Source organism: Sciurus carolinensis, chromosome 12, assembly GCF_902686445.1.
Source record: "Sciurus carolinensis chromosome 12, mSciCar1.2, whole genome shotgun sequence".
In the NCBI taxonomy this organism is placed as follows: Eukaryota; Metazoa; Chordata; class Mammalia; order Rodentia; family Sciuridae; genus Sciurus; species Sciurus carolinensis.
The window spans coordinates 4,400,067-4,424,052 of NC_062224.1; the positions used below are offsets into that span (position 1 = coordinate 4,400,067).

Here is a 23,986-nt window from a genome sequence, read left to right on the forward strand (position 1 = left end):
AAGAAGTGCCTTGAAGACTGAGCCACATGCATCAGGCGGTGGGTTTGACAGGGAGAGAGAATGCCTTCCCGTGCCTGGAAATCACCTTCATGGTTCAGTGATTTGTTCTCACATCTTTCCAAGATTAATCTTATATTAAGTAAAACAGTGCTACAACCTCAAAAAAAAAAAAAAAATCACATTCCTCTAGATAAATATCCCATGGGACAGTGGGAGAATATTCTCCAGCTTCTGCAGATTCACCTGTTCCTGCTGCTCACCCTTTACAAGATGCAAAATCCAAACAGATGGGGTGGATGGTGTGTATCATTCCTGTGATCCCTTTCATTTAAAGGCCGTCACCGGGAAGCAGTTGTAACTGAAATCTGCCTGTGGGAAGGCTGTGGGCCTGGCAGCACCCTCAGGCACGTTCCTCTTCTCCATCCACTGCGTGGTCACGGTTTGAGGCCGTGACCGTAAGTGACGGTGGAAGATGACTGCCTCAGTGACTCCTCATGTGGGTTAAACAGTAGATGAAGCAGAACCCGCAAGCAAGCTCAGCTCTGTGTGAGGTCCCTGTCTAGAAAGTTCTGCCTACGCATTTCAGAAAATAAGGTCTTGGGTGGACTCGGGTGCAGCGACGTGTCTGAATGTTCAGGGCCCAGTCACTTTTGCTGTGATTTTCAAAGTCCAGTGTCATTCAGGGAGTTTCTGCCCTGTTGCTGTGAGATCAGTATTGAGGAGTGTTCAGATGGACAGACGTTTAGGGACTGAGATCTTGGTCTCCGTGACCACCTGTCTGTTACTAACTCGCGTGATGTTTTACCCAGCCCGTGTTGTGGACCAGTGTTATCCCCCGTTGTTCCCTTCAGCATACGCAGCCTGCTGTTGCAAGTCTGTGTGCAAACTGAAAAACGGTGGAAATGATTGTCAGAACGGTGTGCCCTCCCTCCCGTCCTGCCCTAACCCACTCTGTGCCTTTTTCAGCACGCTGCCCCCTCCTCACCCCAGCCCTGCCGCGTCGGCCTTTGTGTGTGCCCATCCCTGTCGCTGGATCCGTTCCGTTTACCTCTTGTGTTTTGCAGGCTGAGACAGCGGCTAACAGGATATGTAAGGTTCTTGCTGTGAATCAAGAGAATGAGAGGCTGATGGAAGAATATGAGAGGCTAGCCAGTGAGGTAAAGGAAACTGGCGGCCCCGGCTCTGTCCACACTCGCCCAGGGGTGAGGCGCAGAGTGGGAAGCGGAGTGTCCGTGTTTTCTGCATTTTCCACCCCAGATAGAATGAAAGCAGAAGATGCGCTGGATCTCAGCCGAGGTTTATCTGGTAGCCACACAAGTCCTGATGCAAACGTAGCCCCAGAGCACAGAAGTAGTCTGCATGTTTCCAGGTAGCAAAGGGTGACCTGCCGTGAGCTCTGCTCTCTGAGTCGGACCCCCAGATGAACTTGTGTTCTTGCTGACTCATGGCCCCCACATCACACAGGGTGCTGTGTTCAGGGGCCTTGCTCCACACAGTGGTCTCCGAGGGGAACTCAAGCAGCCTGCTCTGAGGAGGTGGCCCTGCCTATGCGTCTGCCTGCGTGCCCAGGGCATCCTGGAAGGGAGCCCCCACCCCCAGTGTTCATGCCTGAGGCCTGGTGGTCTGTCCATAGCTCTTCTGCATGCCTGTCCCTGGTGATCTCCTGCCCTTATCAGGCACACATTGCAAGGAAGCACGTCCTGGCTGCCAGGAGTTGTTTTCTCCCGTGGGCTGGGCAAGGCCCATGCATATCCTTGGAGAACAGACTCCAACACAGCGACACGTGTTCAAGCCCAGATAGTTTTTGCTCTGACTAAATTTATCTGATACTATGCTGGGAAAATTATCAAGACTCTTAGAATAAATGGTCCCAGGTAGGAGTTTATGGTGATCTAATCTAGTGATACCGAGTTTCTATTTTTTTACTACTGAGGAGAACAGATCTATATTTTTTTGTTTTTGTTTTTTCTTTCTTTGTTGTTCATATTTTACTATGGAAAATCCAGTTGGACAGCATTATTTAAGATGTGATAAACTTCAGGTTGAAGCATGACCAGGACAGGAGAACTGGTCCTCAGTAGTGAAAGCCCTGCTTTCTTACTTGGTCCTTATTATCTATGCTCCTGAGACCCTTAGAACATCGTAGTTCACCACCTAAACGACTTTATTCTAGCCTGCTGGCGTCTCCCTGGCCATCAGCAGGCCTGGGTGTAGCTGCCGAGGCCTCCAGCAGGTCGGTTCCTGGCCTGGGCAGGGATTCGTGGGAAGGGGTGCGTGTGGTTCCTGAGCGTCCACTCCGTCCTCACTGGCCCTGGCTCATGTGTGTAGAAGCCGGATGTGGAAGCAGGAGTTGGCACTGCGTCAGGCCATGCTCACAGCACATTTGTCAAGCAACAGACTCACTAGATTCAAGCTCATTTTAAAAAAAATGCATTTTGAGTTAAACTCAATTCTTTGCTGAGTTTATACCACTGCCTTTCTGCCATGTCAGGTTTTTTTCTTTCTTTCTTCCTTCCTTTCAATTTGAAACTCCATCCAGCATCTGTCTGCTCATGTCCGCTCCCTGAGTTTATTGTAACTGTCACATTTTTGTTAAACATGACTTTGCGTGCTGACTTTCAAGTTTTCGGCCATGTCTGGTGTCGTTGGGTGGGTCACTACACACTGGTGGCCCTGGGTGGATGCTGGGAGTTTCTTTCTTGCTGCCCTCCCTGCCTTCAGGTCGGGGGCACTGGAATCACACTTCAGTAGTTTGGGGAGCATTAGGTTAACCTACTCCAAGTGATCAGGCACCTCTATTTATTTTCTTAAACTGGGAGCAGTTTGCTGGTGTTTTCAGCAGTTTTTGTGTTTGGGAACAGCTTTTGGAATGGATTCGGCGCACGATTCCCTGGCTGGAGAACCGGACGCCTGAGAAGACCATGCAGGCCATGCAGAAGAAGTTGGAGGACTTCCGGGATTACCGTCGGAAGCACAAACCCCCCAAGGTGCAGGAGAAATGCCAGCTGGAGATCAACTTCAATACTCTGCAGACCAAACTGCGGATCAGCAACCGGCCCGCTTTCATGCCCTCCGAGGGAAAGATGGTGTCGGTGAGTCGCTGGGCTCGGCCCTGGGAGCATGGCAGGCCTCAGTTTTCCTAAAGGCTTTTTGCCCTGGGTCCCTTCCCTGGTGGCTTGCTGAGAAAGAGGCCTTGACTTTTCAGTCTTGAGACCAGGTCTCGCTAAGTTGCTGAGCTGGATTTGAACTTTGAATCCTCCTGCCTCAGCCTCCAGAGTTGCTGGGATCACAGGCATGTGCCCCACTACCATGTCATACTTGGTATTTTTCCACTGTGCACCATGCATTTGTTGACTCAGCCACTGCATGTTTCCTGCAGAGAGAGGCCTTCAGCAAGTGCTTCGTGAATGGCCTTTCTCTTCTCCCTTCCTCTACCTTACCTCATCTTCCCCCATAGAGCTTCCAGCATCTAGACCCTGTGCCCTCTCCTCCCTGATGTTACCACCTGCCCTTTCCGTTTTCTCAAGGTCCAAGTTCTGCATTCCTTTCCCACATTTCAGTGTCCCCTCTCAACTGTGTTGTCCACATGGATATACAAAGTGCTTCAGAATCTGTAAAACAAAAAGAAACAGAAAACCCCATGACATGCTTCCCCATAGCTGCTGCTTGTCTCGTTCTCTTCACAACAGAACACACAGAAGTTCTCCTCCTTGGCTTCCTCTGTGTTGGTACCTCTGAGGCTGTTCTCATCCGTCAGTGGCATGGGAGTTGGCGTCCACAGACTTGCTCTCTTTGTTTTTGTACTCTGCACTTTTTTTTTTTTTCTTTTTAGTTGCAGAAGGACACAATACTTTTATTAGGTTTATTTGACTTTTTTTATTGTGCTTGGGATCGAACCCAGTGCCTCATGCGTGCTAGGCAAACGCTCTACCACTGAGCCACAACCCCAACCCCAAAATATTATTTTTCTTTCTTTTTTTTTTTTGCAGTGCTGAGGATTGAACCCAGGGCCTTGTGCTTGCTCTACCAACTGAGCTGTATCTCCAGCCCCTCTGCACTTCTTGGTAGCTGCGACCCTGTTGCCACCTCCCCCTCCTCTTCCTTTTTTTTTCTATGTAGATTTTTAGTTGTGGATGGATACAACACCTGTTCTATTTATTTATTTATTTTCATGCAGTGCTGAGAATCGACCCCAGGGCCTCACACATGCTAGGCAAGTGCTCTACCACTGAGCCACAAACACCACCTTGTTGCCTTCATCTTGAGACTCTTCTTGCTCTTGTCTTTCTTTCTTCTTCCTACCTCACCAGTGAGGGCTCCTCCACATCTGCTCAAGGCCTTGCCTCCTCTGCTTTCTGCCAGTGTTTGCTGAGCCCTTTCTGATACCTTCAGTTGATCTCATCCAGATCATGCCTAAGTGCCAGTGCCTCCCAAATCTCCTTCACTGGCTTCCAGGCTCAGATATCCACCTGGAGGTCGCAGAATCACTTTGAGGCTTCGTGTCCTAGCCAGAAAACAAGCCCTGTACGCCTCTGTCCATACCTGGAGAAGCATCAGATTGGCAGAGGAGAGCGGCTTTATTTTCAAAGGGCCTCATGATAATGAAGATATTGGGAAACAAATAGAGTGGAATGGTTATTTGGGTGGTGGTGGGGAAGGAAAATGAGACGGAAGGACACTGCCGGCAGGATTGCAGGATTTCCAGAGGAGTCCCAGGAGGCCCATGTGTAACAACTGTGCCTTGCTTGTCCTCTGGTCACCAGGACATTGCTGGCGCCTGGCAGAGGCTGGAGCAGGCCGAGAAGGGTTACGAGGAATGGCTGCTGAACGAGATCCGGAGGCTGGAGCGCCTGGAGCACCTGGCTGAGAAGTTCAGGCAGAAGGCCTCCACGCACGAGACCTGGGCCTACGGTACGTGCAGAGCCACGAGGCGGCGTTCTCACTGTCCCCAGCTACGCTTCGTGACTTGCCCTCAGTTGCCCTCACACCTGGTGCACGTGGACCTTGGGCACCTGGAGGGGCTGGTGTGCTGATGGCAGGCGACAGCCCGAATGCCTCCTGCTTCGGTCCTGCCACTCTCGGTGCCTCCTCTTGCTTCCTTGAAATCCGGGTGCTCTCTGAGCACTTGGTGGTTGCTAGGAAGCTGCTGGGAGGCAGCAGGGGACTCACCCTCGCTTGCTGCCACTGTGCAGGCAAAGAGCAGATCTTGCTGCAGAAGGATTACGAGTCTGCATCCCTGACGGAAGTGCGAGCCTTGCTGCGGAAGCACGAGGCCTTCGAGAGTGACCTGGCGGCACATCAGGACCGCGTGGAGCAGATCGCGGCCATTGCACAGGAACTCAAGTGAGCGCTAAGCCCAGGGCATTGGGGGTGGGGACTTCTGGGAGAGCGAGGGAGGCCTGCCTGCCCCTTCTCTGCGGGATCCAGAGCCCAGCTAGAGCACCCTGGGACGGGAGTCTTGTTTCTCTAAGTGTAGAAACACTGGACTTGGTTCTTTGGTTGCGGCAGAATCCCTGCCTCTCATCCAGCAACTCCCTAGTACCCCCAGCAGGGCAGAGGCTGGACTCCAAAGGTGAGGCAGGGCAGCCTCACCCAGGCCCCACATAGGAGGGGGACCTGCCTGTGCAGAGAATAGCACAAGTGGAGCCGCCGTCTGGGTCCTGTTTCACTCTGCTCTTCATTTTATGGCAAGAGCTGGTGTGGAGATTGATTCCAGGTGGGATTGAGCACCAAGTGGGGTTCTTGATCCTTGTCTCTTGAGCCGTGGAGTGGGGGTGGCTCTTCTCGGGCAGAAGGACCTTTTGTAGTGTTCTGAGCCTTTATAAGGCCCTGCCCCTGTTTGATATGACAAAATTCCATTTCTTCCTCCATTCCCCTTCATTGTAATCACAGTTATATTTGCAGAATTTTAAGAGCCTAATTTTTAAAAAACTAAATGAAAAATGATTTCAGTATGTTACATTTTAAAACACCCAGGTTCCTCACTTTGGAGCAAACTTAATTGACAGGTGGGGCTGTACAACAAAAAGAACAAATGAAAAAAAATTTTTAAAAAGAGTATACTATTCTTCAGCCTTGTTATATAAGCTCCATGTAAGCAATTCAATTTCTTTGGCCTTCATATCCAGTCTGTACTCTCAGTTTGTGGCCTTTACCTGGTCTTACAGCTCATGCTTCTTCCATGTTGGCTCTGATTGCTCATTAATAGGTACCAATAAAATAAGGGATGAAAAGAGACTTAGGCTGTTTAGTGCTCTATAATAGTTCCCATGAGTAATTAGAGCTGTTCTAAGTGTTGCCCATAAAATTTAAGTACTGATTTTATATTATTATTTGAGTTGAACCACATACAGAACTAGTCTGTGTCCATTGTATTGCTATTAATGTCTTTATCTTTTTTGCCTGTCCTACAATAATGTCAGTTTTTTGCAGTTCTCAAAGTACATAAAAACAATATGCAGTTGTGCAAATCCTAACTCCTCAAAATCAGATACATCTGGAGCCAGTGCATGTAGATTATCGAGAAGAGACCCTAACAATAATGTTGGAGAGGTGCGCACTGGCATCTCTGTTGGGGATTTGTGGAAGCATCCCTAGGTTTTTGTTTCCAATTTTGAACAGTTGTATTTGTTTGTTTGTTTGTTTGTTTTTGGAAAGGGGGATTGACCACCGAGTCACAACTCCAGTCCTTTTTCTTTTTGATAATTGAAACAGGATCTCACTAAGTTGCTAAGGCTGGTCTCAAACTTAAGATCCTCCTATCTCAGCCTCTGGAGTCACTGGGATTGCAGGTGTGCACCACCATGCCTGGCTCATTTCCAATTTTGGAGAAGTTTAGAGAAGTCTTTCTTCTCTTTTTCCTTTTTTTTCCCCCAGTGCTGGGGATTGAACCCAGGGCCTTTTACATGCTAGGCAAACACTTTCCCACTGAGCTTTCCCCAGCACTGATACTTGCACTTGAAAAGCTATTGCCACTTTTCTGTTCCCCCCGCACCTTTTTTCCTTTCCAGGGATGTGCACACTCTTGGTGTGTTTTGCTTGTTGTGTTTTGTTTTGTTTTTGGTTATAAGAAATCAGCATGCCGGGCTCAGTGACACATGCCTGTAATCCCAGTTATTTGGGAGGCTAAGACAGGAGGATTGCAAGTTTGAGACGAAGCTCAGCAACTTAGGGAGGCCCTAAGTAATTAGTAAGACCCTGTCTCAAAATATTAAAAAAAAAAAAAAAAGGCAGGGGATGTGGCTCCCTGGGTTCAATCAGCATAGGAATCTTAGTCTCAGTCTAGAGAAGAGAGTGTGTTTGTGGAGAGCTGCTGGTTGCTCTTGAGAACGGGACAGGCTTTAATAAGGTAACAGAGAACTTCTTTCTACCGAAGAACACTCAGAGATTGTGGAAGAACACAGTACCTAGCAAGCATAGGCATTGCCTCTGCTCAGTAGCAGTAGCAGCAGATTTAGCAAGTGTGAGCTGACGCTCCAGGAGAAACAGCAGTGAACCACCTCTGCCTTCATAAGATCAGAAAAGAAGTAGGCTTGAGTCTCTAGGACATGGACTGGGCAGGGAGGGAGGGGACTCTCAACCTTGCCTCCCCCTGGACTCCTGAGGACGTCTCCTGAATGTCTTTACATTTCCGTGATACTTGCTTTCATCTTAACTAAAGGTGATGAGGTTTTGTAGAGAATTCAAAGTGTTATCCCTGAAGATGTGAGGTTAACTTTCTAGTCAAGCTTTTCTTCAGTGGTCAGTTCCAGTCACTTCACCTCATGATCCCGGCTCTAGCTGGGAAAGGTTAGCATTTAGCAAGAAGTCATTTCGTTCTGGCTCATTGGATTAGTGACCAGAACCTCATGGTCCCTATGTGGAAGGCCTCTGTCCTGCCCCCTTTTAGAAGTCCCTCTGTGCTAGGTAAAGTCTCAGCATCCTCTGGGACAGGATGCTTCGCTCGGTAGTGAGCTCGTGCCCTTCCTGATGAACCAAGGACACCGCAGTGCAAGCAGATACCTCCTTCCCCTTGACTGAGTGCGATGTTCTAGTCACCACCACTATGGTGACCTGCAGGATTGGCCTTGGGGCAGAGAGTTGATTTCACTTAGAGTTTCCATGTAAGAATCATGCTCTCGGGGCCTCAGAGAAAACAAGGGAGGAGGAAGCTAACCAGTGGCATTATGAGGACAGCATTCTTTCAGTTTAGAAATTTGTTGACCAGCATAAAAGTTTTACTAATTCTTACAATTGTCCTAAGAGTGATGTTCATAGTGGGGACAGTCAATAAAACCCTGAAATGCCCTGCCAGTTCTCTTACCAGGTCTTTTTATTTAAAACATCCTTGTCTGCTTAGCACCCCATTTCCCTTCTTATCACCTAGAAAAACTAATCTGTGTTGATTTTAACTCTCCTAGTGAACTGGACTATCATGACGCCGTGAATGTCAATGATCGGTGCCAGAAAATTTGTGACCAGTGGGACAGATTGGGGACCCTCACTCAGAAGAGGAGAGAGGCCTTGGAGGTGAAGTCTTACTTAAGTCACCTGTAGACTAGAAGTCGCTGGTATTGTCTGTTTCTCTGTGGCCTTGTGTGTTTAAATCTAAGCAGATTGTGATGAGTGGATTCTCTGAAGGAAATACAGAAGGTGGGAGATAGGAACATGGGAGGTTGGTAGCTTTGTGTATGCTCTTGAAGTTTTTAAGAAGTGCGGGGGATGATGATATAAGCCCACTTGGTGTCAAGTAGTGATTAACAGTGAATTTCCTAAAGGTCTTCTGTATGCATAAGCTGACAGGAAATCAGGAAGAACCCAACTTGAGATAAGCAGAGAGAAAATGGCCCCAACGGATGTTTGAGGAAAAATTGATGGGAAACAGAATGGGGTGCATTTGGGCTTCTTTGTGTGCAGGATGGGGATAAAGGACAGTAGGTTGCAGGTTCAGTGGACCTAAGAGCAACATCTTCCACCGTGAGGACTCCTGCCACCTGAAGGAAAGGGGCAGCTTTCCAGGTTTCGAACTTTTCCCCTTGACTCTAATGAAATATAGATATGTGGTATCAAGCTTCCAGTGTGCCAGCTGGATGTTACATGTCAGCCTAGAGAGAATGTTGAGAGGGAGGAAGGGCCAGGCACGTACAGTACAGAGCAGACACTTTAGAGTAGGAGAGAAGGTGAGTCTGACTGTGGGCGGCTCCCGGGGACGGCTTGCTTTCCCTGTCTGCTCCTCATCAGCTCCACCATGCAGAACAGCACAGCATTTCTCTCTGAACTGAAAAACTCTGTGCTCTCATAAACCCACAGAGGTGAGCATTTCATCCCAAATGAGGATTGCGATCACCAAGCTAGTCCCTTCTGCCCTCCCTTGGTAGGTGACTTTGAAAGAGTCACGTTGCTTCCCTGCACGCTATTGACTGTGATGCAGAGGGTGCCCTGAGCTTCCTGTTACCCCACAGTTGGAGAATCAAGCCTCTTAATTTATCAAGTCCTGCTTCAACTGAAAGCAAATTATGAATACTGTGTATAGATTCTCAGTTTTCCAAAATCTAGTATGTAGTAGAGTACTCTGGGATGCTTTAAAACCGAGGCTGCTCTGGATGTTATTGAATCCTTTGCAAGGCCCGTAGGGCTCAGCCTAACTATTTGAGTGTTGGTTAATCTTTTGTAGATATGTGCTAAATGTCAGCTGACACATTATTATTGAGGGATACATGTTTACTTTTGTCTGTACATCAGAGGGTTTTTTCCCCCAATTTAATCTATGATAACACTTCCTTCCATTTAACTGCTCTTCAGAGAACTGAGAAATTGCTAGAAACCATTGATCAGCTGCACCTAGAGTTCGCCAAGAGAGCTGCTCCTTTCAACAACTGGATGGAGGGTGCTATGGAGGACCTGCAAGATATGTTTATTGTGCACAGCATCGAGGAGATACAGGTGACCAGACCCCACTCTTACTGCATTGGAGGTGGTCTTCTCTATTTACCTACTCAGTCATCTGTTTATCTATTTATTTTTAGCACTAGAGATTGAACTCGGAGTTTCATGTATGTTAGCCCACTACTGTAGTACCACTGGGCTACACCCCCAGCCATTATTTATTTATTCATATATGCATATAATTTTATGTGTATATTTATTTTTTTAACTAAAAAGTGTACTGGAAAGCTCAAGTAAATTACCCTTTGAACCTTAGTTTAGGAATACTTTTGTAATTCCTTTTCTGTAAGATAGGAATGTCTTCAGAAAGAATCCCAGCAGAACAGAAACCCAGGAGGTCAAATTTGAGCTCCCACCTCCCTGACCAAGAGCAGGCTAGAAGGGTAGACCCTGGGTGTCAGGGGAGTTTCACGTGGCCGCTGATGTCAGATGGCTCAGCGCAGGGTCTTTCAGCTTTGTGCAAAGGTGACCCATGTGCCGGCTTTACATTGTGACTTTCTTCTTTTCCTGGGCTAGGGATAGGCAGTGTCCTCTTGTGTTGCTGGGTGGTGGCCGCTTCCGGTTGGCCCTGTCATCACTAGAGGAAGCCACAGACTCTTGGCAGCATGCGGTGGGCTAGGCAATGATGGGTCAGTGTGCTAAGTGCGTTTTCAGCTTAGGGTGTTTTCAACCTCTGAGGGCTTACGGGGACATGGCCACATCAGGAGCCAAGGAGCAAGTGTCTTCCTTGAACATTGCAGCATCTGAAAGGGGCTTTGGTGGTGTTTCTCCTGTGCACTTTGCAAAGCACTGGCTAATTGCTGAAATCATTTATCTTTGGAGTAGGCGAGACCTTTACCTCTGCTTCATGAGTCATGTTCTGTTAAGTGAGAGCCTGCTGGCAGCTGATGTGCTGCAGGACCTAAAGCAAGACGTGGCTTCATGCCAGGCCCCTGGGGCAGCAGGGTGTGGACACAAAACTCAGAGGTCCTCAGCTTACCCGGTAGCATCGAAGAACAAGTTTGATTTGTGGAGGTTGTACGGAGCCTTCTGGGTAAGAGCTGAGTTCTGAGGACTTCCCTCTGCTCTGAGGAGCAGAGATGTTCTGTTGTCTTGAATTATAAATAAGGTAGCAAATGCTAAGTACAGGACTGAGAGGAAAAACTGTCACTAGAAAGGGCAGGTGAGTTCTCTTCCATCAGCAGACAGTAAGACCTCAACAATCGCTGGGCCCCAAAATAATGAAGGCATACACAATGTTTTGAAAAAGAAAACAGTTATTTTTTGAAGACGAGGCAAATAACCATTAACTAAATCATCATGGTGGAGTCTTCCTTCCTTCTTTGAGGACCTTGACTCCAGGCAGAGCTTTTGTAAAGCATGCAGAATTTGTTTTTCCCCAGAGGTGCCTGCAGGTGATGTACAGACACCGCTTGTGGGAGCATCAAAGCCTGTGAAATGACAGTAAGCTGGGTTTCCCACTTGTTCCCTGGCACAGAGTTTGATCACTGCCCACGAGCAGTTCAAGGCCACGCTGCCCGAGGCCGACGGGGAGCGGCAGTCCATCATGGCCATCCAGAATGAGGTGGAGAAGGTGATTCAGAGCTACAACATCAGGATTAGCTCCAGCAACCCGTACAGTACTGTCACCATGGATGAGATCCGCACCAAGTGGGACAAGGTGGGTGGCTGGAAGCCAGGATTGAGGGGAGAGGCCAGACCTTGGGCACTTAGGCCAATGTCTTCTGGCAGTGCAGGCAGGATTTTCCTTCATCCCAAAATTTCACAGGTGGAATGTCACACTCGGAATGCCATTTGGCAGCTTCTGTGGTTCTTGGGTAAAGAAAGTTGGGATTACTTTCTTTGAGGGAAATATTATAAATTTTGGCAAAATCAGTATAGGTTGTGATACTACTGCTGTTAGGAAACTCATTCCTAAACTGCCAGCTGAATATTTGGAGAAATCGGCTTGCCCATAGTAATTCACTATAGAATTTTTAGACTGAGACATATCCCAAATGTGTGTGAGTTTTAAATTTAAAAAGTCACTTAGAAAACTATGTCTGCGGGACACAGTATTTCTACTAACTTTCATTGCCTTTAATTTTGGAAAAATTGTTCACAAGTTTATAGCCAAAGTGGAATAATTTTCAGCCCTTTTGTTACTTTTTGTTTTTCTTTTTTCTGTACTGGATTGAGCCAAGTGCTTTATCACTGAGTCACATCTGCAGCCCTGTTTATTTTTTATTTTGAGTCAGGGTCCCCCTAAGTTGCTGAGGCTGGCCTTGAACTTGCAGTCCTCCTGAGTCGATGGGATCTCATGTGTATAGCTCTGTGCCCAGCCTTTTTGTCTCATTTTTAAGAGAAACTTATTTTCAGTGTAAATTATAACACTGCTTGTCATCTCACTATGCTAACACATAGTCTGTAAGGAATAACTTTACTGCTGAATTTGAGGTGGCTGGCTGTAAGAAGACATGCCACAGGTTAGTTACCAGCAGTGCCAAAAGGGGAAATGGCATGGAAAGGAGGCCAGTGTCCATGTCAGATAGTCATTGCACGAGAGGTTTTTATGTTCTGTGTTTTGGCACTAGGGATGGAACCCCAGGGCCTCTTGTATGCTAGGCAAGCACTCTACCACTGAACCACATCCCCAGCTGTTTCAGTCAGCTGTTTTGCTGCTGTGACTAAGTAATCTGACCAGCACAATTATAGAGGAAGAAAGATTTATTTGAGGGCTTGAAACAAAAAAAATTCTGCAGAAGTTTTCCTGTCTCTTCAGAGAGCACTGGGGCCTAGCCTTACGAAGCAGTGCACAGGCGTGTGCACCAGGTGCCCTCGCCATGGAGGCCCAGCGGGGCTTCCTTGCTCACCTGTGTCATGGATCACTTCCACAGGCTGGCGAAGCCTATAGATCCCCTTGATGATGATGTTTACAAAGGCATAAAATATGTAGGACTACACAGGAAGCGAATTACACTGAGATGTAGTTATTAGGATATTTTTAAAGTTGGGATACAGTAACGCATGTGCCTCTTCACTAACACATTCAAATCAAGATCTCATGACCGCTGAAGATCTTAGAGTAGAGCCGAGGGCACGTAGATTTATCAGAGACAGCAGCAGCTTGTGTTTGGAGTTCTGTGCTTTCTGTAGCGATCATCTCAGGGATGGCTAGGTGCTGCTGTGGATTTGCTGCACACCTGCAGAACAGAAGAAAATGCCAGCTTTGAATCAGAGTAAAAATAGAGGTGTCAGTTCTCCCCTCATCCAAGTTCACAACTCTGCTGCCTCGTAGACCTGGCCCCCCTGGGGTGGTGCTGCAGGAGGAGCTCTCCTGGTAGGAGGGATGGCGTATCCCTGATGCAGGCTCTTCAGTACCCTTCAACTCTGCAAGCCTTGCAGCAGTCACTGGCGTTCCTAGGTGACAGTCACAGCTAGTCCCTCAGAAGGAGGGACTCCCACTTCCCGCCCTCTCCTTACCCCTACCCCACTTCTCCTTTCCGAGCTTCCATCTTCCCCACACTCCCTCTCTCTCCACTTCCATCCCAACCCCTTGGACTGTTACCCTGCAGCCATTCCTAGGGGACCAAAGCTGACTACTCACCCCTTTTGTCCTTGAATCCTGACAGGTGAAGCAGCTGGTGCCCATCCGGGATCAGTCCCTGCAGGAGGAACTGGCTCGCCAGCATGCTAATGAGCGCCTGCGGCGCCAGTTTGCTGCCCAGGCCAATGCCATTGGGCCCTGGATCCAGAACAAGATGGAGGTAGGTCACACCCTTCCCAAGCTGCCCACAGGCCTGGAAGCCAATCCCTTGGTGACAGAGCTGTGCCTCCTGTGCTCTGGATTCTGCTTGCCCCACTCATGCTGTTGTCACATGGGGCTTATTCTTTCCAGCCCTTGGGTTATTGTGGATTCTGTGCCTGGGCACAGTTGGGAGTGTGGAGGGGTCCAATGAGGAGGACAAGGAGCTTCTCACTGTTGGATACTTACTGTGTCATTAAAACAGCCATGAAGCTCTTTCTCAGTTTTTGGCTTCTGCAGAAGCTGAATTTTAAACCCTCCAGCTTAAGGAGGACAACAAAGACTCAGACATACTTCCTGTTTTCAGAACATTCCAGGAAGAGTGGTCTGTGAATGGGTTGATATCTGGGTTCATTTTATCACCAAGAGCAGCCAGGAGACATTTCTCTCTCCATCTCCCTTTCGGTGATAAAAAGTTAACTTTTTCCTAAAGGAAAGAATATCTAAAATGTAGGAAACTCTCCTGCTGTAGGGCGTATCCAGGGGTCTGACATCTGTGTGGTGGCTCTGTCAGGCAGCTGGCCTCCGCCTCCCCTGCTGGGGGACCAGGAAGTTGGGCCCAGGGAGTGTGCTTGCACTGTGAGAAGGCTGGCAGGGCTCACTGTTTCCTCCCTTTGCTGTTCCACTGTGGATTCTGCAAGACCTTTCCCTATTCTCCAAGTGTACCAGAACCAGACCTTGTTCCATCCTGTGACCCTGCCCTCTTCCCACTGTGTCTGGGGACATCGAGTGACTCGGCTGCTGCCTGACGTGGTGTGGCATCTCATGCCTCACGACTGATGACTCCCACGGCGCTGCTGGTCAGCCCTGCTCACACGTCCCTGCCTGCCCACTTGGCCTCCCCTAGGAGATTGCCCGGAGCTCCATCCAGATCACGGGGGCGCTGGAAGACCAGATGAATCAGCTGAAGCAGTACGAGCACAACATCATCAACTACAAGAACAACATCGACAAGCTGGAGGGAGACCACCAGCTCATCCAGGAGGCCCTGGTCTTCGACAACAAGCACACCAACTACACGATGGAGGTAAGCAGCCGGGCTGCTGGGCTGCTTCTGCTGCTGGCGGTGACTCGAGAGCTCTGGGTGCACTTCTGTGCTTGTTCCTGCTGAATTCTACAAGTGCGAACCTCAGGCAGTGTTAAGCCTTTCCGGGTGCCTTATGGAAAAGCTCTGTGAACTACATGGAGCACGAGGGAATAGCAGCAGCATCGTCAGTCACCACAGTGGATTCATTACGCCTCTTTGGAGAGGGTGCCAGAAATTAGACTGCTGCCATGTCTACCAGTTTGGCCCAATTTGTTCTCCCTGAGAGCCTGCAAGTATAACCCAGGGCTCATCCTGCTTCTTGGTAAATGGGAAGACAGCTTCAGTGACAAATAGGCTATTTAGCACCTATTTAATCCAGAGTTCCAGTTGTCACTGCTAGAGTACCGATCTCACTTCTGAGCACTTCCCACTATAGACTTTTATTTTTGCAGACTGCATTTTGATTAATTGTACACAAATGGGGTAAAGCTTTTCATTTCTGTGGTCGTGCACGATATAGATTCACACCATTCGTGTAATCATACAAGTACACGGCAATAATGTCTGTCTCAGTCCACTATCTTTCCTTCCCCCATCCCCTCCAGCCCCATTTCCCTCTGCACAATCCAAAGTTCCCACTATAGCCTCTTAAGTAGATTGTTTTTTTAAAGCATAGAGAAGTCTATAGCAGACCCTACTGATCTCCTTGTGGGTCAGCTCTCCTGTCATGAAAATGAAGAAGCAAGGTTGACCTGCTAGGAAAACCGAGAGCCTGTCATTCCCTTTCTCCTCCGGTAGCACATTCGTGTTGGATGGGAGTTGCTGCTGACCACCATCGCCAGAACCATCAACGAGGTGGAGACCCAGATCCTGACAAGGGATGCAAAGGGCATCACCCAGGAGCAGATGAACGAGTTCAGAGCCTCCTTCAACCACTTTGACAGGGTACCGCACTCTCTGCTTATTTGAAAGGCAATTCTGTGGACACCAAACAGTGTATCTGAAATAACATGCATGCTAGTACCTTAAGTCTTAACACCCCAAAAAGTTTACAGGGAAGCTGGTTGAGGAAAATAGCCACTAAAACAAGGTATGCACAGCCGATGTTGCTCGTGGTGACCTGAGGTGCAGACTGTGAGCCCCGTCTTGTAGGCCCCTTGATGAATGCACTTGTAGTTAATATCAGAGTCCTATTTGTTCTCAGTGGAAGTGTGTCCTTAACAATGTGTGGTTGTTGGATTTTTGTCATTTTGTAACGACTTGGATGCAAAATTCTGATGTACTTTTCCTGAGTAACTAGTAGGTAAAGCATCTGATGATTCATGATAAGGAAAGTGGACCCACAAAATGGTGATGATATTCATAGTAAAGGCATATGAAAGATTAGATATTATCTATTATCTTTATTTTAATAATATTGAGTAAAATTAAGTATGAGAAAATTCCCAGTTTACTAATCACATTGCTAAAAATAACATTCAAGACCACATTCCAGTTGCTAAAGATAGCTTTAAAAAGGATATCCTATTACTTTGTATGGGCCCTATTGATGGTTTTTTAAATGCCTGCTGGCCAGGCCAGGCTAATCTGCACCTAGGAAGAGTTCAGACACTGGATTTCTGATGAGGAAGCTGAAAGGCACAAGTAAAGAATTCTGTGCAGAGGTGGAGGATGCCATTTGTCAGACTTGAGCACCACTTTATTGTATAGAACTGGGCTCTAACTCTGACCTGACTGCATTCATTGAAGCCCAAGTCTTTTTTCCTTGTGGAGGGGAACACTTTACCATCATCCCTGCGCAGACCCACTGGGCTTACTGAAGGACATTTCTTGCTCATCTGCATTGCCTTGTAGGAAAAAAAGCACATTGATTTGAATCCAAGGTGATAAGACAGTCTTGGAACAAAAAATCCAAAGGAGAACAGTGCAGAATTTGCCAAGTTTAAAAGTTTGGTGGTATTAAACACTAAGGAGTCATGTCTTAGAAACAAGGAAGCAGAGTTTGCTTGGAGTGTGGGGAAGAGCTGGCAGGGATACAGATGCATTTTGCTTCATCTTATTTAACAGTAGGCTAGGAATGGCGAGGTCCAGAGGATGCACATGGAGGGATTCTTCCCTAGATGTAAGGGAGCCACTGAAGGTGGTAGAGCACAGGTGTGCCCTGACCAGAGCTGTGCTTCAGAGAAACCTGACTGACCTCACCTCTGAGAGATAAGACAGGCTGGCGTGAGGGAGGGGAGAGGAAGCAAGCAGAGGGCAACAGGAGGCTCTTGGAGAAGTGAGGGACGGGTGGTAGGAATGAGGAAATGGGCAGGTCTGAGAAGGAGAGGGATGTAACTTGACAGGATTGGGGCCCTAGGGAGAGGGAAAGGGTTAAATGACATGGAAATTCAAGCTGGGGGCATGGGGAAAGGGTTGCTCCCAAGCTTTGCAGCAGTGAGGTCCCCTGCAAAAGGAGTGCAGTTCTAGGGTTCAGAACTGAGGCTTGTGGAGTCACCACAGAACTGTCATCCCTGTCAAGCCATAGTTCAAGGAGGAAGAGGAGAGCGTTCCAGTCTTGAGAAAGTGTTGTGTTTCACAGAGGTACAAGAGCCAGAGGAGGACAGGAAGGGACGTTGGTGGAGGGCATTCTGTGGGAAGGAGCTTGGCTGCAGAGCAGTCCTGAGCAGGCAGGGCAGTGAGGGCCAGGCGTACAGGCCTGAGAACAGGCTTGTGACTTTCCATGCTTGAAAGAAAGAAGGCCTGACCTCAGTTTTGGGGACTTGGCTGCTTCCTTGGTGAACAGAAGCTCCAGAAAATACCCTATTTAACAAGCGGTTTGACCAGTAAAGGTGTTATCTTTAATGCACACTGATGCTCGGGTGTTAGCCGCCCCCTCAGGACCCTAACACACATCTCCAGTGCAACTGTGCACTTCTCCTCCCATCAGGGCTCTGAATTGGCTCCCAGTTTCTGTAGTGCTTGGTCACCCTTCATGACTGGCTTTCCTTGGCTGGAAAAGTTGTTGCCATAGGGCCATCTTGCATGCTGCTTCCTGTACGCCTTGGTTGGATTTTCAGGAGAAGCCAAATGTGCAACATGGAGTGGCCACTGCATTGTGGCCCAAGGGCCTGTCAATTTTCCAGTTGTTGCTGTTCAGAAAACAATTTCATCTTGGGAGAATTTTACAACTCATGTCTCACCAGGGCCGTTGAGAGCTTGTCTTGGAACATCTGCAGTGTGTTCTATCATCACTAGGTGGCAGTACCAAGCTCCTGTTTAGTTCTTTGCTCCCTTCTTGACTCTGGTCTCATTTTTGTCTAGTTCTTATGCCTCCCCTTCCTTTTAAAGAACTGTTGATACCATCCTTGTGTTGTCAGATCCATACTGTAAGTCAGTGGTGACCGTTGTGATCTTGGCAGAGTTCAGAGTGGCCTTCCCTTCTAGCTCTTTCTTACTTGGTCATGCAGAGCTACTCTTCTTGCCTCTGATTCCTTTTCTTTGCCAACAGAGGAAGAACGGCTTAATGGACCATGAGGATTTCAGAGCCTGCCTCATTTCTATGGGTTATGACTTGGTAAGCCAGACGTTGAAATTGTATTAATAATTGATATTTTGTTGAGTTTGAGTTTGTATTACAGGAAATGACACACTTAAATGTAATGTAGAACTTTTCGGATTGGTCCATTTTCATTACACAGAATATTTTTAAGGTCTCCCTGTTGCTATATAAAAATAATTTTACATAGTCAAAACACACATTTTTTTCCATAAAATAGGCCAGATTTTTCCTAGTGAAGAAATCAAGAATATGGACTTCCTTTGTGACTTTTAGCAGCTTTATTGATACAATTTACACCCTAGCTGAGCATAGTAGTGCACACCTATATTTACAAATAGTTGGGAGACTGAGCAGGAGGATTGCGAGTTCAAAGCTAGCCTCAGCAACTTAGCAAGGCCCTAAGCAACATACTGAGACCCTGTCTCAAAAATTAAAATGGCTGGGGATGTAGGTCAGTGGTAAAGTGCCCCTGGGTTCAATTCTCAATACAAAAAAAAAAAAAAATTCCTGGGGCTGTAATGGTCCCAATGTACTTACACTTCTCTGTTGCTCATTAATGCATATTCTAAACATGACTTGCTTTGAATCCCTCCAGAAGTTTAAAATAAGGTCATGAGCACCATCTCTGAATCACCTTCCTATTTAGCAATGTTTCTTTTCTTACTTGCAACATGAGAGAAGACCCAACGTTCCCTGAGTTACTCCTTGACAATTGTATTGTGATCTGGGAAGGCAACATGGGTCAGAGGGAGGAAGAAATTCCAACATTGGCATTCATGAGCTTCTGGCTTGATGCTATAGCAACGTTTATATATGTATTTGATGACAGTAAACCTCAGTAACCCTAAAGGGAATCCTTTCCAGAGACTGAAAGAAAATGCAGGATTAACATTTTCAAACTTATCACCTCTTATCATCTCTTTGCCACTTGACCTCAGGGTGAAGCTGAATTTGCCCGCATTATGACCTTGGTTGATCCCAATGGACAAGGCACTGTCACCTTCCAGTCCTTCATTGACTTCATGACTAGAGAAACGGCTGACACAGACACCGCTGAGCAGGTCATCGCCTCCTTCCGAATCCTGGCATCTGATAAGGTCTGCATTGATGGCTCTCCTTCCACTTTAACAGTATAATCCATTGCATCATTTCAGAGAACAAAAACAAAAAGTAGCAGATTGCCCGTAAAGACCATTCTGACACCAGTGTCCCTGGTATGTCAGCACTGACTCTGGAAGGCAGCACAGAGAGGACCTCAGAGGAAGCACAGAAGTCCCTTCCCTGGCACGTGTGCTCAGGCCTCCTGCCGAGTTCTATAGAGGGACGTTGGTGTGCATTTGGTAGTGGGGTGTGTTTTTGTGTTAACTGGTTCAACCCCATTTGGCATTCTGGGTTGATAGGTGCGATTCAGAAAGAAGACACTATCCTATCTAGATGTTGCAGAACTATAACATCTTTCCTTAAGGACTGGGGACCCTGACTTCATGCCCATCCACCAGAGAAAAAAGTTGCCAGACTTTTTGGGCAAGACTCTGATGACAAACCTATAACTAAGCAAGAATTTGAAAGTTCAGAGCTTTTAAATCCCACCCCCCAAATTATAAAAATTTCTTAGGATGCATAAATTTAGTGGATAGGATTATTTTACCCTGTGATGTGGTTTGGAGGGGAAAACAGCACTGCAAGAAAGTTAGGATATTAAAACACATGAGTACTACCATGTTTATTACCATAAAAATCAGACAGGATCAGCTATTTCAAAAATCATAGGTTTATTTTAAAAGATTTGGAGGAAGGGTGCAAAGGATTTAGGAGGCAGTAAACTACAAGCTTCTCGAACTCCTGTGGAACTCCTGCTGTAAGTTACAGTGTTTTATTTGTCTTCTGGTCAGTCTGGTTTACCAGAATTGTCCTATTTCTCAATGGATGTTTGACATTTTTAAAAAGAACCACATCATTAAATGTCAGTATCATTTTGTGGTGGAGACATTTTCTCCAGGGGCAGTATATTTTCAGTTTTTAAATAAACCGAGTAGGAAAATGACTCCATTTTCTAAAAGCCCATAGTACATACATTTTTTGTTTTTAAGTAACTATACCAATTCCACTGTGTCAAGTGCCCCTGCATTCTCACCAGTGTATAATGTAACCCAACTATATCTACCTGTCTGTTAAGAAATTCAGATCACAAATGCAGGAAATGTTTAAGTATTAAAACTGCTTATGCTCTGGTGTTTCTTTGATGGACTTTGCAAACACTGTGTGTCTTTTCCAGCCATACATCCTGGCGGAGGAGCTGCGTCGAGAGCTACCCCCGGATCAGGCCCAGTACTGCATCAAGAGGATGCCTCCGTACTCGGGCCCTGGCAGCGTGCCTGGAGCCCTGGATTACACCGCCTTCTCTTCTGCGCTTTATGGGGAGAGCGATCTGTGATGCCTGGGTTCTGTAATCATTGATCCCATCAGAACGCAATAAAAGCTGAAGTCATGGTTTGTTTCCTGAAAACTTTGACAAACTTTATAAGTTAAGAGAATTAAGCAGCATCTCGGTCTTTGCCAGGAGGGTAACTGACTGCAGTGGAGTATAGATAGTTTATGACATAGTGTGCTTCGTAAGTAGGTCTCTCTATTTCTGGATCATTAGCTAAATGTAATGAAGTATCAAATTAGTTTGTTTCTTTGACTAAATAAAGCAAATTGAGTGCTTTGAAATTAGCAAGATCTAGGGATAGAAGGAAATGAAAAATGAAAATCCCAAATACCCCAGATGATTGTGGCAGGGCGGATGTCACGAATTGATAAATGTTTGATTTTTTTTTTTTCTTTTCTTTTTTTTTTGTACTTGGGATTGAACCCAGGGCTGCCACTGAACCATGTCCTTGGCCCTTTTATTTGGAGACAGGGTCTAGCTAAGTTACTTAGGACTTCGCTAAGTTGCTTAGGCTGGCTGTGAACTTGCGATCCTCCTGCCTTAGCCTTCCAAGCTGCTGGGATTACAGGTGTGCGCCATTGCACCCAGCTGTTTGATATTTTTAAAAGAATTCTTCGTATCTAACGTGCATATGTGATTCTCCCTAAAATATATTTGAACTTCCTAGTGTTTTATTTTCTCACTCACCCAAAGACTAGTCTGACTTAAGCGTAAATGATACCGTCATCTCTTCAGTTGAATTAAATGTCAGGAAATGGAAACAGACTACTCAGAAGATCATTAGTAATCAAAAGTTTTGTAGCAGAATGTATAGTCATCGCTTCACTCTTCAGGAAAAGATAGTCTGATTGGTGGGTTCCAATGCAGTACTTATTCCCCAGAGAAGGACCTGAGGAAATAGGGGCTCAGTTCGGTTCCAGAGACAGAGATGGAGCCGTTAGGTAGAATGAGACTTGTAGAACTCTATTGCTTCCAGATTCCCATGCCTTTTCCAGAGCTTGCTCCTAGGGGTTCTCTGGAGCCTTGTGTAAGCTGCTTTTAAACAAGAGACAAGGTGCCTTCTGGTGCCCCAGGCAGGCCTTCCTTAGACCACCTCTGTGGCCCGTTGGGAGAGCAAGACTTGGCAGGAGCCCAGCTCTCTGCTGCAGCAGAGTGGCCTCTGTCACTGCAGAGCAGCTCCTTAGCGTTCAGGAGGCTGCCTTGTGTTGCAGGGAGCATGAGAGGTTCAGTCTGCCACCTGTTACCACCAGTATGGATGGTGTGTCCCAGCAAGTCCTGAGTGTGGCTTTGTCTGTGGCACGGATACCACCTGCAGTCAATGTCTCTGTCCTTCATCAGTGCCTTTCTCAGTGTTGGTTCACTTTTCTGTTGGAGCTGCAGCATGCTGTGATCCACTTTGTTAACCCCCTGCAGAGAATAGGGCAGGAACTCTTTATATCTGGATCTTTAATAATCATGAAATGAGTTATAAACAAACAAAAACGTTGCAAACAGCAGTTAAAGTGTTCCTAGAGGGGCAGGGTGCCCATCACTGAGTCTATTTCCTCTGAGTTTTCAGCCTTCTACCCACAGCGGGAAATTGGAAATGTGATACTTTCCTTTCTCAACTGTCTGGTAACCTGATACTTTCATTACACTGGCCCATTTAGAACCTTAGACCTTTATTCATTTTATTCATTTGTTCCATTATTAAGTAATTGGTTGTTTCCAAATTCCTGAATTATTTGACTCCTTGGTTTTATGTAGATGCTTTTGGGGTGGTGTTCAGGTCAGCTCTTGACTCTGGTTTATTTCAAGCAGGTGCTATATTCCATCCACAGACATCAGGGAGAAACTGGGAGTTGTTCTCCTTTGAGGCTACTTACCAGGGGGACTTGTGTTTAAGGTGGGTGTGAGTAACTCATCTCAAATTTCTAACTAATTCACAACATTCAGCAATGAGAATGGATCAGTATATTATCTGCTAATAAATGAACAAAGGAAATAAACTGAAAAATAATAAACATGTTTATATTCTCCTTTTAGAAGTCATTTTTATTTCTGATGTTGAGTTATCAATTAAACTAAATTTGTAAAAGAAAAGAATCTGTTTTTATTATTTCAAAGAATAACCATGTGTTATGATTAATGCAAACAGATTTTTAAATTTTTATTTTTACAGACTGCATTTTGATGCATTGTACACATGGGGTACAACTTTTCATTTCTATGGTTGTACACTGTAGATTCACACCATCCGTGTAATCATACATGTACATAGGGTAATGTTGCAAACAAATTTCCTTCAGGGCTGGGTTGTGGCTTAGTGGTAGAGCACTTGCTTACCATGTGTGAGGCACTGGATTTGATCCTCAGCACCACATATAAATAAATAAAGGTTCATCAACAACTAATAAAAATATTTTTAAAAATTTCCTTTATACTTAAAAACTCATTTGATATAGTATATACCTCCCTTAAAGAACTAGAAGCTTGTTGCATTGGTGTACACCTGTAATTCCAGCTATGCAGGAGGATCCCAAGGTCAAGACCAACCTCAGCAACTTAGTGAGGCCCTGTCCTCAAAAAGGGCTTGGGATGTGGCTCCTGGGTAAAATCTTCAGCAGCGCCCCCACAAAAGGATGAAGTATGACCCATTCACAGGAAATAAAGAATTTGACAGAAAACATCCCTGAAGAAGTCTGGACATTGAAATTATTGGTTAATGTTAAGTCAACTGTCACAAATATGATTAATGAAGTAAAGGAAAATATGGCGAGCTGAAGGACTTCAGGAAAATGATGTGTGGACAAAATGAGAAGACATCTCAGCTTACTCTGGGGTGATGTCCTCACAAACTCATCCTGAGACAAAGACGTTGAAGGTGAAAAGCGTACTTGGTACTCCTAACCTACCCGACACCATGGCTCAGCCTTGCCTGCCTCAAAGACTGCAGTCACACACAGCCTGTTTTATGATGAGGCTTTAATATCACAGGTCCACACACACGGTGTTCTGTGGAGAGATGGGGATGTGAAAATACAAAGTACTGTCGATGGAAAACAATGGCTCTGCTTTGAGGGAATGAACACTTTCTTCCAGGGCAGCACAGACTCAAGTTAACAAGGCAAGTTCCTCAGGACATTGTTCCTCAGTGACCTGGTTCTTTTCCTTAAAAGATTACATGAACCTTTTATATTCCCAAAAAAGTAGGCGGGATCATCAGGTAGGCAAGCTTCTCAAAGGTGGGGAAATCTTCCAGGGGATCCAGATGTTTTTGATAAATCAGGTACATTTCCC

General features: G+C 46.4%; 1 protein-coding gene across 1 annotated transcript in view; it reads left to right on the forward strand.

Annotated features, from left to right (window-relative positions):
- The window catches only part of Actn2 (actinin alpha 2), a 58,351-nt gene extending 35,626 nt beyond the window's left edge, over positions 1–22,725 (forward strand). Inside the window, exons 9-21 of the mRNA XM_047520302.1 lie at positions 1,065–1,157; positions 2,862–3,092; positions 4,764–4,911; positions 5,193–5,343; positions 8,400–8,508; positions 9,781–9,921; positions 11,402–11,584; positions 13,536–13,670; positions 14,556–14,735; positions 15,534–15,680; positions 18,226–18,291; positions 19,215–19,373; positions 20,552–22,725. Of these exons, the coding sequence (XP_047376258.1) occupies positions 1,065–1,157; positions 2,862–3,092; positions 4,764–4,911; positions 5,193–5,343; positions 8,400–8,508; positions 9,781–9,921; positions 11,402–11,584; positions 13,536–13,670; positions 14,556–14,735; positions 15,534–15,680; positions 18,226–18,291; positions 19,215–19,373; positions 20,552–20,710 (1,902 nt within the window). The 3' untranslated portion in view covers positions 20,711–22,725. The remainder of the gene's footprint in view (positions 1–1,064; positions 1,158–2,861; positions 3,093–4,763; positions 4,912–5,192; positions 5,344–8,399; positions 8,509–9,780; positions 9,922–11,401; positions 11,585–13,535; positions 13,671–14,555; positions 14,736–15,533; positions 15,681–18,225; positions 18,292–19,214; positions 19,374–20,551) is intronic.
- The last annotated feature ends 1,261 nt before the right edge of the window (positions 22,726–23,986 follow it).